The sequence below is a fragment of the Myotis nattereri genome (assembly GCF_964212035.1).
Source record: "Myotis nattereri genome assembly, chromosome: 3".
Taxonomy (NCBI): Eukaryota; Metazoa; Chordata; class Mammalia; order Chiroptera; family Vespertilionidae; genus Myotis; species Myotis nattereri.
The window spans coordinates 193,314,229-193,328,989 of NC_138077.1; the positions used below are offsets into that span (position 1 = coordinate 193,314,229).

Here is a 14,761-nt window from a genome sequence, read left to right on the forward strand (position 1 = left end):
TTAAACAGTGGATTACCGGTTCCCATAGGAAGGGTAGGTAGCTGAGCCAGATAGCTAAGCTTTGATATAGGCTGGGCACCAGATCCTAAAATACAGACCATATAGTATATGTCTGCTTGTAAATCATCACCTTTGGAAGCAGCAAATAGAATTTACAGTAAAAATGAATATGTTCTGCCTGCCTAGAACTAGCTGCATTAAGCCAGCTAGTTCTCTTTATAAATCGCTCAGGGCTCAACAACTAACATCGACAAAACATAACTGGTTCAGCATTTGGATCTTCACCACTCTTAATGTCCCCCACACCTTCTCCCCAAATTGTTACTCTTTAGCATTGCTACATTTAAATCTTTCACACTACAGGACAGGGCCTAAACAGGCTGCATTTGAAAAAAAAACACTAAGCACCCTACTTCTAGAGAATGCACACCTCCCATTGATTGACACATGCATAACAATTCAGTCAGTCCAGAGGGTTACAAATTCAAATTGTCAAGCCTAATTAAAACTATGCATTCAGACTTGCTTGCAATATAGTATTGCTGCAACTCTGATTCTGCAGTGATTGCGTCTTAAAGATTCAACCCTCAGCAAGTTTTTCCCCCCCAATAATCCCAGTTCTTCCATATTTCTTTCCTTTCATCCAAAATGACAGTATTGCACCATTAAAGGTACTGGTTTCCTATAAAAATAGGCCTCCCGGCTTTTCCTCCACCACCACACTCATTTGCCCCAGTGTGTTAGGACTGACTGAGGTCGTACAAACTGCAGAGTTCAAGGTTGAGCATATATAGCCCAACTGCAGGCAAGTGAATCAGGGCTTCCAGGCACTCTGCCTTGCTCCCTGTTCCATTCATGCCAGGAGATGGTGAGACTGACGCTTCTTCTGTGCGTTAACAAGCATGCCCGAGGCACTCAAGTGCAGGTGTGGTGCCTGCTGGCCAGTCAGCCAGCCACCAAGAGTTCTTTACATCCTGGATTCCAGCGAGTCCTCCTCTTAAAAAGTTTGGTTTCCCTTCTCTTGGGTCCTGGGTGGCCATGCTGAAGGGTATATTCTGTGCTCTCCCTGATCAAGTGTGGATAAAAGCAGTAGCCAGTCCCTCACCAACATGTCCTGATTTGTAGCATCCAAGTGAGGTATTTGCAAAAAAAGAAAAATCTTAAGAAATTAGCATCTCCCATCTTGTCACTATGTTGTGCCTCAATTACAGAGTTTGCTTTCATCTCACTGTATGCAGAGAATAAAGATGTCTACACCCATCTTAATGAGCTACAGGACTTAATATACATTATACAAGTCTCAGAGGCCAGTCCCAGCAAACAGTGCCACTTGATCGACCGACAGCACATAGAAATGTAAACTTCAAAGTATTTACAAGCTTGTTTAAAAGACTGAAGAAAAACAGGGCTTTATATTGCTGGGATTTTGAGAAGGCTAGTTTAAAAGATTTGGACCGGCTAATGAGTTCAAGCAAACACCCTTCACTATCAGATCCAGTGTTTCCAGACTGAAGTGGCAAATTCATTTTACCACATTGTATCTACCTCTTCCCCCAGCACCTTCCTCATCCATGTGGAGTGTGGCTCTGGGCCCTTTATCCCCTTTTCCAGCTCTCACTCCTGAGGTTCCAGGATAGAGAATTACAAGTCAGTGAAATCTGGGCTGGGCAACACTGGCTGGAACTACCAAGACTCTATGTAACTGTTGTCCATTCACAAAGTATTATCTACACTAAATACAAAATACATTTTCCCCTACTTTGTAACTGACGCTTGCTTTAGATCAACCTCCTTTGAACAAGAAAAGAATCCTGTCTCCCTGTGAATGGAATCCAGAATCTATTAAGAAAAATCTTTGTATGCAGTTTTACTTGACTCAAAGGAAGGAAACCTTCACCAAGTACATTTCAGGTCGAAAGATCAGCACAAAATTTGCACTGCAAGTAACTGTGTAAGTAACCTTGATTCCCAGGAAAAAATTTTAAAATGTTAGTACATTTTTGCAAGTTGCAGCATCACTCAGTGTACCTTAACGATCGGCAAAGCCCATCCAATAAGGAAGCATCCTGGTTCTAGCTTATTTTAAAACAAAGTGACAGGACACCAACTATGATATAAAAGAGATAAAAAATAATTCTTTAAAAAGGCATGGAAATATCTGTATTTTCTGAATGATTTCAGGAATTGCCAGATTATGGTCTATAAGAAATAGCTGATAAAATCATACCAAAATTTCATCTAGAAAAACTCACTGTTAGTGGGGATGGGGAAAGTGAAGGACCTTAAAAAAATGTTTATTGCCAAAGTTAACTTTTTGTGAGAAAAGTTTAAAAATCATTTAGATCTGACAAACCAGACAGCAGCATAAAATGGGCACTTTTGCAAAGTTTGAAAAATACTAAAACCTAATTTTTTTTCCAAAGGGGGGGGGGGAACATGGGTACTTTTTACTCTGGCAGTGTTATCTGTTACTGTGACATTCATTACATCTGCTTGTGTTACACATTCACAAGAGTCACCCAGATAAGAGAACTGCCTATTTGAAACTGAAGCCAAATATAGTGCAATTGCCTGGCAGCAGCCTGTACTTACACCAGCACAAGTCTGTATAGATCAGTAAGATAAAGTAGTGAAACTAATAAAACTCTTAAAACTTAAAAAAAAAAAAATCACTGCTTGTTAAAGGCATTTACAGTGGCGAAATCGGAAATCTCCGTTAAAAAGTCTATGGACCCACACAATTACATAGTTATGCTAAACTGAAGTAGACTGGTTTTTCTCTCCCACTGATGCATACATCCCACTCGATGAACACAGAAGGAACAATCTTCTCTTACAAGACTAGAGGGATGCGGTGAGCACCACAGCTAACAAAATATTCCGTAGAAACCCTTCTCGTAAAGTCCTTTAGAAAGTTCAGGCTGATCAGCCTTTGCATGTTGAGGTAAAAATGCAGTCCAGTGCATCAGAAAAGACAATCTATGAGTATCTATTACGTTTAAAAAATGGCTCAATTTTGTTGATGCATCAGACAGTGCTGCGAAGTATTTATTCGGTGCAACTATTCTGAGCTGCTGGTAGAAGACAAACTGAAGTCAACTTGGCTCTCTCGAGTATGCTGGTAGGCGTGTGAAACATTTTGAGGCTGCATGGGGTGCCAAATTGGTTGAGTTCTTCTGAGACTCTCTCAGGCAAAATACATTGTGTGCTGGGTATCATGGTGGATTTGCACAGCTTTAGCCAAGGCTTGAGGATCTCGGCCGTTGCTCTGTCCTGACACATGACTGCCTTCTGCACTGTAAAGAGAATAAAGCAAACAAAGAAAAAAACAGGTGTAACAAAGGACCCTGTCAAACGTCACATGTTTCAAATCTAATACTGCGACCATGTTTCAAACTTCACATGTTCACAGTATTAGATTCAAGATCTGAGGCCCGAGCTGTGGTTCCTTAAATAGTTGGTAATCTCTCTCTACACATCAGTTCGCTTAACTGAAACATGCAATACAACTCAATTATTGTAACAATTAAACAATGTCTGCAAAGACTCAAATCCTTAATGGTGTCTCCATAAGGACCTCTCTGGGCCAATATGTCTGGTCAATGCCTACTTGCCTTTAGGCTTTAGTCAAATGTCATTTTCCCAAAAGACACTGACTCCAATATTCAGCTCAGAGCCACCTAGAACATAGTTCCACAGAACCCTCTACTTTCTTTCATTTGAAAGAAACACAGTTAAAATTAAATTAGCAATTGGATAATTATTTCTTTTCCCTCTGGGACATAAACTCCAAGAAAGCAGCAACTTTGTCTGTCTTCCTCACCTCCGAATCTGTCGTGCCTGGCACATAGTAGATATTCAGCAAATGTTATTATGATGCCAGTTTCTTCTTGTCTTCCCCCTCGCTAGTTAAATGACCTTGCACAGGTAGCAGCTCTTTGGAACTTTGGTCTTTTAGGATAACAATAACAACTTCTGAACAAACCATGCGCTATCAATGGCTTGGTCAACTGTAAATCACTACCCCTCTTCTGACTTTCCTCACCTACTCACACCCAGTTAATTGTTAATTACTGTCTAGTTATCCCCGGAATAGCTTTTTTCATTTAACAAAGACAATCTTGCTCTAATGTACTTTTCCAGCTTCGTGCCTGCTGGTCCCCTTTCATATGTTCCAGCCAAAGAAAACTTGCTATTGTCCAAACATGTCACTTGCTCTCTTCTTTGTGCCCATTGTTCCCTCTGCCTGGAAAATCCTTTCCTCTTCTTTATAGAGCCAAATCCTACCCATCCAGCTATGAAATCTTCTCCAACAGCTTTTCCTCTGATGTCCCACTGCACGTTTGCCTGTACTGCTTTGGGTGAAATGTTAGTTCTGTGTTTACCTGTATTATCTCCCATAATGAAACATAAAATCCCAGGACACATGTCTTTCTCATCTTAGCATTTTTAGTACTTAGCACAATGCTGGGCACACATGAATGTGTTGAATGAATGAATGTATATCACAGAATGGAAGGTACAAAGTCAGAGCTTGGCATTTTCTATAATAGTATATTTTCAACCCTTACAGAAATAGATTTACAGTGGAATGTGTACTATTTAGCAGCTGAATCAGACTTGGGGAAGAGCCCAGAAACTGCTACACTTCACAGATGGTCATTTGGAAAAAGAAAATTACTGCAGGGAGCTTGTTTAGCTATTTAATAGTAGCTCAGTAATAGGTCAAAATGTCTGATTCTCTTGAGATCCCTATTTGGGAGTGAGAATGATATGATATACCTCCTCTCCCACAAACAACCCCAGGTTCACTCCAATGCATTCTTCCAGTGAACTATGAAAGCAAAGTGGACTGTTCAGTCTTTCCCTTGTATGAAGTGGAATCCACAGGCCCGTGACGCTGCTGATTGCAGCCAGGATACTGTGCTGGCCACCATCTGAGGCTGCCCAGGACCTGAGCAGAACTGAAATGCATTTGGCTCTATAGGAAAACCACAGGGAACTTCAAATTAGATTCTTTTCCTTGGGCAGACTTTAGACACACCATACAAGTAAGTATAAACAGCCTGAGCACTTCTTGGACCAAAGTCACATTATAAACTCTCAAAGGCACATGCAATTTTATTCACTGCTTGCTATTTAAACCTTAAAAGGAAGACTAACTCCTCCAAAAATTTTCCTGCAGCAGCTCATTTAAAAATTTTTCTTTTTGTTAATCCTCACCGGAGGATATTTTTCCATTAATTTTTTTTTTAGAGAGAGAGGAAAGAAGGAGGAGAGACAAAGTGAGAGAAATACATTGATTGGTTGCCTCCCGAAGGTGCCGCGACCAGGGCCGGGGATTGAGCCTGCAAGCAAGGTACGTGCCCTTGACCAGAATTGGTCTCAGGACCCTTCAGTCCACGGGCCGACGCTCTATCCATTGAACCAACCGGCTAGGGCACAGCTCATTTTTTTTTTTTTAAAACATGCTGCTAACATAGACAGAAAGAGATTTTCTTGTGCCTGAGAAACTTGCCTGTCATGATCTTTATCCACCAGATGATACCTTGCTCTGAATGCTACAAGCCGGGCATAATATGCAGGGGCTGGAATAGAGACGGAGCGTGTGCACCGCACATAGGTGTGGCATAGCTGGTACGTCAGTAGCTGGAGCTCATCCGCAGTGAAGCAGTTGTCATCCCACAAGACCTGGTAATGTGAAGGACGACTGGTTCCCTGGAGAGAGAGTTTTATGATGAATAAATTTCTGATATGGGTTGACTACTTGAGAGAAGAACTGAAATCTACTCCTTAAACTCAGGAGTATTCTCCTTGTAGCACACCTACAAGCAGATACCTAGACCAAAAGATAACAGTTCTAGGATACAAGCATGAACAAAGTTATACACAGTGTATAATAACAAGTCTACTCAAGCTAGTTGCTGAGTTCGCAAACATCTCCCTATCAAGTGAAAGATCTGGACCTGCTTCCAATTACCTGAATTCCTGCATGACTGCAGAGGTAAAAGTCAAACTCGGATGGATGTGTGATGGTGCTATCCACGGTAGTGCCCGCTGGTACATTGCCACTTTTACCCACCTACAAAAAAAAAAAGTGTAATTAGTCACCAATAGGCCAACCTGAGCTCAGGCCATTTTTGTCTTTTACGTTAATTGGCAACAAGTTATAAGTTGCTCTTGCAAACCAGTTTAATTCAAGATGTTGAACTTTCTATAACTTTCCCTTAGCCCAACCGTTTCATCCACAAGTATTTTCTCAAACAAATATACTCCATGGTTTCTCTAGGGCAGCGGTTCTCAACCTGTGGGTCGCGGCCCCTTTGGCGGTTGAACGACCCTTTCACAGGGGTCGCCTAAGACCATCCTGCATATCAGATATTTACATTATGATTCATAACAGTAGCAACATTACAGTTATGAAGTAGCAACGAAAATAATTTTATGGTTGGGTCACAACATGAGGAACCGTATTTAAAGGGCCAGAAGGTTGAGAACCACTGCATTGGGGGAATCCAGACAAGCAATTATTTTATTAGTGGATTTGGGCTAAATGATTGTCCCCTATTAACAGATGACACATTGGTAAGTTCACGGACGACAAGAAAAAAAGATGGGTAAGATTCCTGAGAAAAATCACTTTTATTCCTTATTTGGAATTTTAAAAAATCCACAACTTGCAGTAAAAGTTAAGATGAAGCAATTTGTTGTTGTTAATCCTCACCCAAGAATATTTTTTCCATTGATTTTTAGAGAGAGTAAAAGGGAGGAGGAGAGACAGAGAGAGAAACATCAATGTGAGAAATAGACATCGATTGATTGCCTCCCACATACACCCCAACCAGGACCAGGATTGAGCCTGCTATGGAGGTACATGCCCTTGACCAGAATTGAACCCGGGTACCTTCAGTCCACAAGCCGATGTTCTATCCACTGAGCCAAACTGGCTATGGCAAGATGAAGAAATCTTTGAACTGGCTCAATAAAACTAACACTTTTAGGGGATCAATAAAAGAAGACACTGGCAGATGCCTTATCAGGAAGAGTCCACGGAAATGGGATCAGGAAGCCAGAGTTTCAGATCTAGGGCTAGCGTTGCAACTCCATACCTTGAACAAAGCATATTGTTGGGCCTCAATCTAATCAGCTACAAAATCCAACAATAATATCTTACACTTTAAAAATTCCAAAGTTCTTCAATGGCCAAAACTCTAGGATCAAACTTTTAGAAAAGCAGAGGGAGAACTTTAGAAATGCATTTACAAGGAAAGAAATTAAATCTTGCTATTTGGACAATTTTCATTCTCTTCTGCTGTACAGCAGGGTTCCATGTGAGGAATTTTATTTGCCATCTAGGCACAAATTCGATGGGAGTTTATTTGGCTCCATTCTCCCTGTGGTTATCTTCAGCTGAGGATGACACACCAATGCATACAAATACATCTATGAGTATAGAAAAGTCTCCTTCCATCAAATTCAGATGTGAACTCAGGTCTTAACTGAACAAGAGGAAATGCAACTTAGTTAAAATAGTTCTAGCACTGTTTACCAAAGTATAATCTTTAGGGATATTAGTTCTGCAGCATGCATTTGGGTGTGTTATGGTCAAACAAATTTGCGAAATACGGAGTTAAACAAAATTTAAATGGTTTTTCCACTGCATGACCTCTCAGAACCTTTATTTAATAAGGTATAATCTTAAAGAGGGAGATGGAGTATATGGCATTTCCCAAACTTATTGGACCATAGAATCTATTTTTAAAAAAATCTCTTGGACTCCAGAGATGAGAGCCTAAAGAAGTGGTGCCCTGGGGAAAAGGGGATCCAGGCATGTTCATTTCAACAGTTACTGCTTGCACACCCATGTGCAAGGCTCTGCAGCAAATGTTTGGGAGGAAAGACAGAGGCACAGAGAGAACTAATGAACATGGCTTCCTGCCCTTCATGGAAACTATATACAATGAACTGCAAAGCAATGTGAAAAGGGCATTATGGAAGGCCCTGGGAACAGCTGGTGGGAGGAAATAGTTGAGTCATGCCTTACAGGATAAGCAGCAGCTGAAAGGGGGCCTGGGATGAAAACAGGAAACTCTCCAAATATCCCCTCAATACAGGAATGGATAAACAAACTGTGGCTCATCCATATCATGAAATACTACTCAGCAATAGAAAGGAACAAACTACCGATAAACACGAAAACTTGGATGGATCTCAAGTGCATTAGGTTAAGTAAAAGAAGCCCAGCTCAAAAGCTATGGGAATCCATTCATATGACATTCTGTAAAAAAAAACCCAAATTATAGGGACATATCAGTGGTTGCCAGGGACTGTAGGCAAGGGGAAGGGTTGACTACGAAAGGACATGAGAGACCTTTGTGTGTGTGACTGTTCTATACTAGTATCTTTATTGAGGTGATGGTTATACAACTACATGCATTGGTCAAAACTTGCAGAACAGTATATTAAAAAGGGCAAATTTTACTGTTTCTATATCATACCTTAATCTATATACATAAAAGGCTAATATGCTAAGTGTCTGACCATCTGACCAGTCTCTATGACATGCACTGACCACCAGGGGGCAGACGCTCAACGCAGGAGCTGCCAAGCTGCAGTGACTTGGCAGCAGCAGTTCTCAGGTGACGCACCCTAAAACCAGAGAGGAGGGAGCCAGATTCCTTTCGGGGCCACACGAGTCCACCTTCGGCTGTGGGTTATGTTGTTGCTGGGGCACTGTTGGCCCCGAATCTGGTTTACTGCACACTTGCAATTGCGTTCCACACCCTGTACCACAGCCACTTTGCAGAATGCCCTCTCACACTTCGGGACCCCATGTGGGGTGTTGGAGAGCTGTTACGGACCGATCCCCACAGGCCAGGCCGAGGGACCCCACTGGCCAGAGGAACCCTGCTCACTCCGCAGACGAAGGGGAGGGACCGTGGGAGGTTGGCTCCAGGGCATGTCTGGCCCATCTCACCCAGTCCTGCCTTCTAATTAATTTCCTTTCAATGTGCACGAATTCATGCACTGGGTCACTAGTTTTTTAATAGACAAAAAGCGGGGGGATGCTGTTGGATGGATGTGGTCATGTCAGGGCTAAAAATGCACAATGTATAAGGGAAATGGAAGGTGTATAAGGGCATGATGAAAGATGAGACTAAAATGTTATGTTTTGGCTAACTGAACAGCACAGGAGAACATTTGGTAGGCAGTGGGTCGGAAGAGTTTTGAGCAGTGGAGTGGCAGGATAAGATTTGTATCTTAAAACCTAGACCTGAGAGAAGCTGGAGGATGCATTTGTGGAGGAAAGGAGACAGGGAAACCACTAGGAGTCTCCTGCAATACAGAAGAGGTCTGCCCAGGGTAGAAAGAACACACAAGAGAAAGAACTGGGATGAGAGACTTCAGGGCAGAACAGAGGACTATTTGACTAACTGGATATGGGGGGACAGGAAAGGAGGAGATGAGTTTAAAGACAATTCTGAAATTTCTAGCTTGGCTGACTTAATATACAGTTATGCCAAGTAACACAAGAGAAAAAAATTGGGGGTGGCACAAGTTTTGGATGAGGATAAAACAGTAAGTAAAAGGTTTAGACGTGTTTTGCTAGAAATGCCTGTGGCAGATTGTATCACTGGTGCCAAATCTTCCTGTGCCCCTCCCTAGGGAAGGATTATACTTCCCCACCCAACTAACCCAGGAGTGGCCAACATAACTGGCTTTGGCAGAGTAAAATGTGGCCTGAAATGTGTTACTTTCGGGCAGACTCTTTAAGAGCCAGCATATGGCTTGTCATGTATCTTGCCCTGCCCTCCTCCCCACCCCCCCACCCCCCCGCTTCTGCTATAATGACTGGCAATGTTCCAGACAGATGTTTCTCTGTCAGCCTAGGTTCTGCAGGGAGGACAATGGGGTCACACCTGCTACAGAATCACAGTGAATGTGTAATATGAGCAAGAAATCAATCTTTGTAAGCCACCATGATTTTGGAGTTTTTTGCATGGCCTAGCCTATCTTGACTGACACAATGCCTAGAGGGCATCTAAGTAAATCTGTCTGGTAGATCATTGGAGGTGCCAGCTGGGAGCTCCATAGAAAAGTTTGGGGCTGGAAATACAGATGCGGGAAACAATAAGCAAATAAGTGAATCCAGAGAAGTGAGTGAGACTAAAGAGAGTTGAAACTGAGAAGAAGAAGTGTGAAATGCCAGGAAACATCAGCGCTTGATGGACAGAGGAGGAAGAAAAGTCAAAGAAAGCCTGGTTAGAGATGGACAGTGAACCTGGCCAAAGAAGGCAATCATCGTCAATGCTGCAAAGAGGTCAGTGTGGGAACCTGGACAGGATATCACTGAATTTAAAATGAGCAAGTCATGAAGAGAGCAACCTCAGTGGAGTCACTGAAGCTGAAGCCAAGCTGCAGGGAACTGAAGAATGACGCGAGGAGGTACAGATAGAAAGTCAAATCATTTTCTCCGAAAAGTTTGGTCATGAAACGAAGGAAAGATAAGGTGGCAGGTGGACTGAGGAAGAAGCAGAGAGAAGAGAAGTTTCTTTGGGTGACTAAGGAAAAGCTGAGAAAGTTTAGAGGGTGAGGAGAAGGAAGTAAACTAATGGGAAAGATTAAAACTTTTGAAAAAAAATGAAGGGTGATTAATAAAGTGAGGCTGGAGAGAGCAGAAGGATTAGGAACAAAAGCATAAGCAGGGTAAAGAGCTTAGGTGGAGAGATTACCTCTGAGATGTGAGGAAGGAGATACGAAACAGAAAACTTAACTAAATTGGAAAGTAGAGGAAGGAATGCCAGGAAAATGCATGCCTTCTAGATTTTTATTTTCTGAGGGAAATACAAGATTGTTCTATTGTGGGTAATATAAATTGTTGGCAATAAAAAGGTAGGGGAGCTGAGTAGAGTCCAAAAGTTTGGAACAGATACAATGGGGAATAAAATAATTGAAAAAATTGCAGCCTCAAAGGCCTGGCTAAGATGTGCTATTATGAATTTGTGTAATATAGATCATTACTAAACAATTGATTCTTTTCTTCAGCAATCTCCATCAGCCTAAGAGTAGAAGCAAAGAAAATGGGCAAGTGGACTGGTTCAGAGTTGGAGATTAGCGAGAGGCATGTTCAGAGGAGTGAAGATGTTGATAAGGTTGGGGGTGCCAAGTAGACCTAGGACTGGGATTGTCGATCTTGAAAGGTTAGGAGTGACACTGGATAAAGAGCACACCTGTCAGATAGCTTGGGGTTTCAGAAAGATAATCCAAGTCCAAAAGCTACATGGATAGCAAGTTGATAGAGGGATGAAAAGGTGATAATGCTGTTAAGGAGGAGCTGGCAGGATGTGTCCAGAGCTTGGGCAAGCGTTCAGGGAATTTGTATTAGCAAAGTCTAAGAAGTACTACCGAGTCAGGGTTTGGGCAGTGGAGCCCCAAGGAGAAAACCGTAGTTCTCCAATGATTTAGAAAGCACAAACAGCCTTGGATTAAAGGCAAAAACTAAGGACATACTAGAAAACAGTGGGAGTGACCCACAAGATGACATAATTAGGCAACAGAGAGAACAGGTCTCCCTGGGGTTGGATCAGGGAGGACCTGGAAAAGATGAAGTAATGTCATAAAAATATTGCAGAAACAAAGTCTCCAATATCATGTGCTTACCTGGCTTACACATAACGATAAGGTTATAAATAGATACATTACACAAAATGCCTTTTATCAAGTGCTGGGAACTGTACCACAGATTAACATCATGTATTAATTTAATCATTACAACAACCCTGTGATACAGGTATTGTTCTTCTTCTTAAATATATTTTTATTGATTTTAGAGAGGAAGGGAGAGGGGGAGAGAGATAGAAACACTAATGATGAGAGAGAATTATTGATCAGCTGCCTCCTGAATGTCCCACACTGGGGATCGAACCCACAATCCGGGCATATGCCCTGACCGGGAATCGAACCGTGACCTCCTGGTTCATAGGCCGATGCTCAACCACTGAGTTATGCTGGCTGGGCCAGGCATTGTTCTTAATAGATTTTACATTTGAGAACATTATGGCTTAGAGAAGTTAAGTAACCTGCCCATGGTTAGTAAGTGTGACATCATAAATGTTCAAAGTCTGTACCCTAAGCATCCCCTACAATGATATAAAATTATTTAGAAGAGAAATTCTTCTTTGTACCCTGGGACCATGCCTCAAGCACTGGCAGCAATAGGTAGCAAATGGCAATCAAGTCCAGATGGATCAACCTGCCCTTTGAAGGTTGCCTGTATCACCCTAGTGCAGTGATGGTGAACCTTTTGAGCTCGGCGTGTCAGCATTTTGAAAAATCCTAACTTAACTCTGGTGCCATGTCACATATAGATATTTTTTGATATTTGCAACCATAGTAAAACAAATATTTATATTTTTGGTATTTATTTTATATATTTAAATGCCATTTAACAAAGAAAAATCAACCAAAAAAATGAGTTCGCGTATCACCTCTGACACGCGTGTCATAGGTTCGCCATCACTGCCCTAGTGGAATCTGCATGTTTCTGACCTCCCCTCTAAAAACTCTACAAACAAGAAAAATATTCAGTCTTCAAACCTGTACCATTCAGAATTGGTCATCAAAGATGAACTGTAATTAGTATACTTATTAAATTATTATTTAGAAAAAAAAATTTTCTAGATGTCCACTCAAAAAACACATCTACTTGTATCAGATAATGAAGTTTATCCTATGTTTTCTTACCCTTTCTGCTTTATCCGCACAGAAGAGTCGTGTGTGATGTCTTTTCTGTACCACAATGTAGGTTATTCCTGGCCGGTAATCTTCTTCCAAGCTAATACATGCCTTTCGAATTGCTATTAGTTCTGGCCAAGCTACCTGGGAGTCACAAATGGAATGACACTGAATTGAGAACTCACCTAGTATTTTTTAGATCTGATTTACTCACAGTGGCAGATGAAAGGAGGCTCGGTCCTACACCCACAAGCCCCAAAGGGCAAGTATGGGATAATGAGAGTACCTGCTTCATTTGTCCCTCGGATACCCCTCCACGGTAATAGATGATCCGTGTAGGTTTGAAGCGTGTGGACTTGTAGAACTGGATCAGCAGCTCTCGAACCATGTTAGTGAGGTCCTGGATCACCTCCTGACTATAGAGGAGCTCCTGGGAGACCTCCTGGCGGGAGGTCTGCACCCGAACAGTGGCACAGTACCGGCTGGGGTGGCCATCCATACTGCCAACGACAGCAGCAATGGAAGGCTTCTTCCCGTCCCCTGCAGGGGGGTGGGTGACATCTGCTCCCAGGAAGATGACAGGCTGCTGGAACACTGATGGCCTGCTCAGATTTAAAGACACATTGCCACTCAGATATACAGGTGAAAATGTTTGGGTTTAGCAAGCTCACCAATACAATCACAGATATCCTATCTTATAAAGGGTAATATGCAAATCGGCCAAACAGCGGAACAACCGGTCGCTATGATACGCACTGACCAGCAGGGGGCAGACGCTCAACCCAGGAGCTGCCCCTTGGTGGTCAGTGCGCTCCCACAGGGGGAGCGCTGCTCACCCAGAAGTCCTGAGCTGGGCTCACGGCTGGCAAGCGCCTCTGAGGCAGCACTAAGGATGTCTGGCTGATGGCTTAGGCCCGCTTCCCGAGAGGGTGCAGGCTGGGCTGAGGGACCAACCCCCCCGAGTGCATGAATTTCGTGCACTGGGCCTCTAGTATTCTAATAAGAGAGAATAAAGATTTATGCCCATTGGAAGAGAACTCTAAGGCCCACTGAGTATCAGTGCCACCCAGTACAGTGAATCTGAATTGACTGCAGACATTAACTTGGTTCTTCTGTCACAGTAGGAAGGAAAGAATTAAAAGAGGACTCATGCCCTGGCTGGCGTGGCTCAGTGGTGGCGTATCAGCCTGCAGAGGAAGACTAACAGGCTGGATTCTCTGGCAAAGGCATGTACCTGGGTTGCAGGTTCAATCCCTGCAGAAGGCAACCAATCAATGTGTCTTTCTCACATCGATGCTTCTCTTTTTCTCCTCTCTTCCCCTCCCTCCCTCACACCTTCCACTTCTCTCTAATAATCAATGGGAAAAATATTCTCAGGTGAGGATTAACAAAACAAAAAAAGAAGGAAAAGAATTAACCAATGAGTGCATAAATAAGTGGAAGAACAAATGAATGTCTCCTTTCTTTCTTTTCCCCCTTTCTTCTCTCTCTAAAATAAACAAATAAATAAATTAATTTAAAAAATTATAAAAAGAAAAAGCAATCGAGATGCATATTTGAGATTTGTATGCTTTGCTGTAAACGAAATGCTAGATCTTAATTTTAAAAAGTGGGAAAAAGCAAAGTTCAGAATCTTACCTTTGATGAGGTACAAGCACGTTGTTAATTCCTCCAAGCTTTGCATTTATCTTCAGGCAAAGGTTGGAAAGGGTCTGGGGTGAGGTCTTCACTACATTTTTTACCTGGACACACTGCGTGGCCATGCCCAGGAGGGTATCTCCAACACGTTTCACCTCCGCTACAAAAATAATTAATTGATTTTTTAAAATGTTTAAATATCCTGTCAATTACTAAGAGTAGAGGGGGGAAATCCACACCCTGACATTTAGAGGGTGCCTACTATACACTGTACACTGTGCTAGATACTTTTCATGTGTGTTGTTTTCATTTGCTAAACCCCCAGGGCAATATTTCTTTTCTGTCTGGATAGGCCATTCCCCACCCCTTCTCTTCACTCCCAAAGGCT

At 42.3% G+C, this 14,761-nt stretch overlaps 1 protein-coding gene across 1 annotated transcript in view; it reads right to left on the reverse strand.

The window, feature by feature from the left end:
- Positions 1–2,417: 2,417 nt before the first annotated feature.
- Positions 2,418–14,761, reverse strand: part of LOC308515734 (protein argonaute-4) — a 29,751-nt gene continuing 17,407 nt past the window's right edge. Inside the window, exons 13-18 of the mRNA XM_081086303.1 lie at positions 14,374–14,533; positions 13,022–13,337; positions 12,745–12,879; positions 5,981–6,082; positions 5,519–5,718; positions 2,418–3,296 (exon numbers count right to left, since the gene is read on the reverse strand). Of these exons, the coding sequence (XP_080942429.1) occupies positions 3,188–3,296; positions 5,519–5,718; positions 5,981–6,082; positions 12,745–12,879; positions 13,022–13,337; positions 14,374–14,533 (1,022 nt within the window). The 3' untranslated portion in view covers positions 2,418–3,187. The remainder of the gene's footprint in view (positions 3,297–5,518; positions 5,719–5,980; positions 6,083–12,744; positions 12,880–13,021; positions 13,338–14,373; positions 14,534–14,761) is intronic.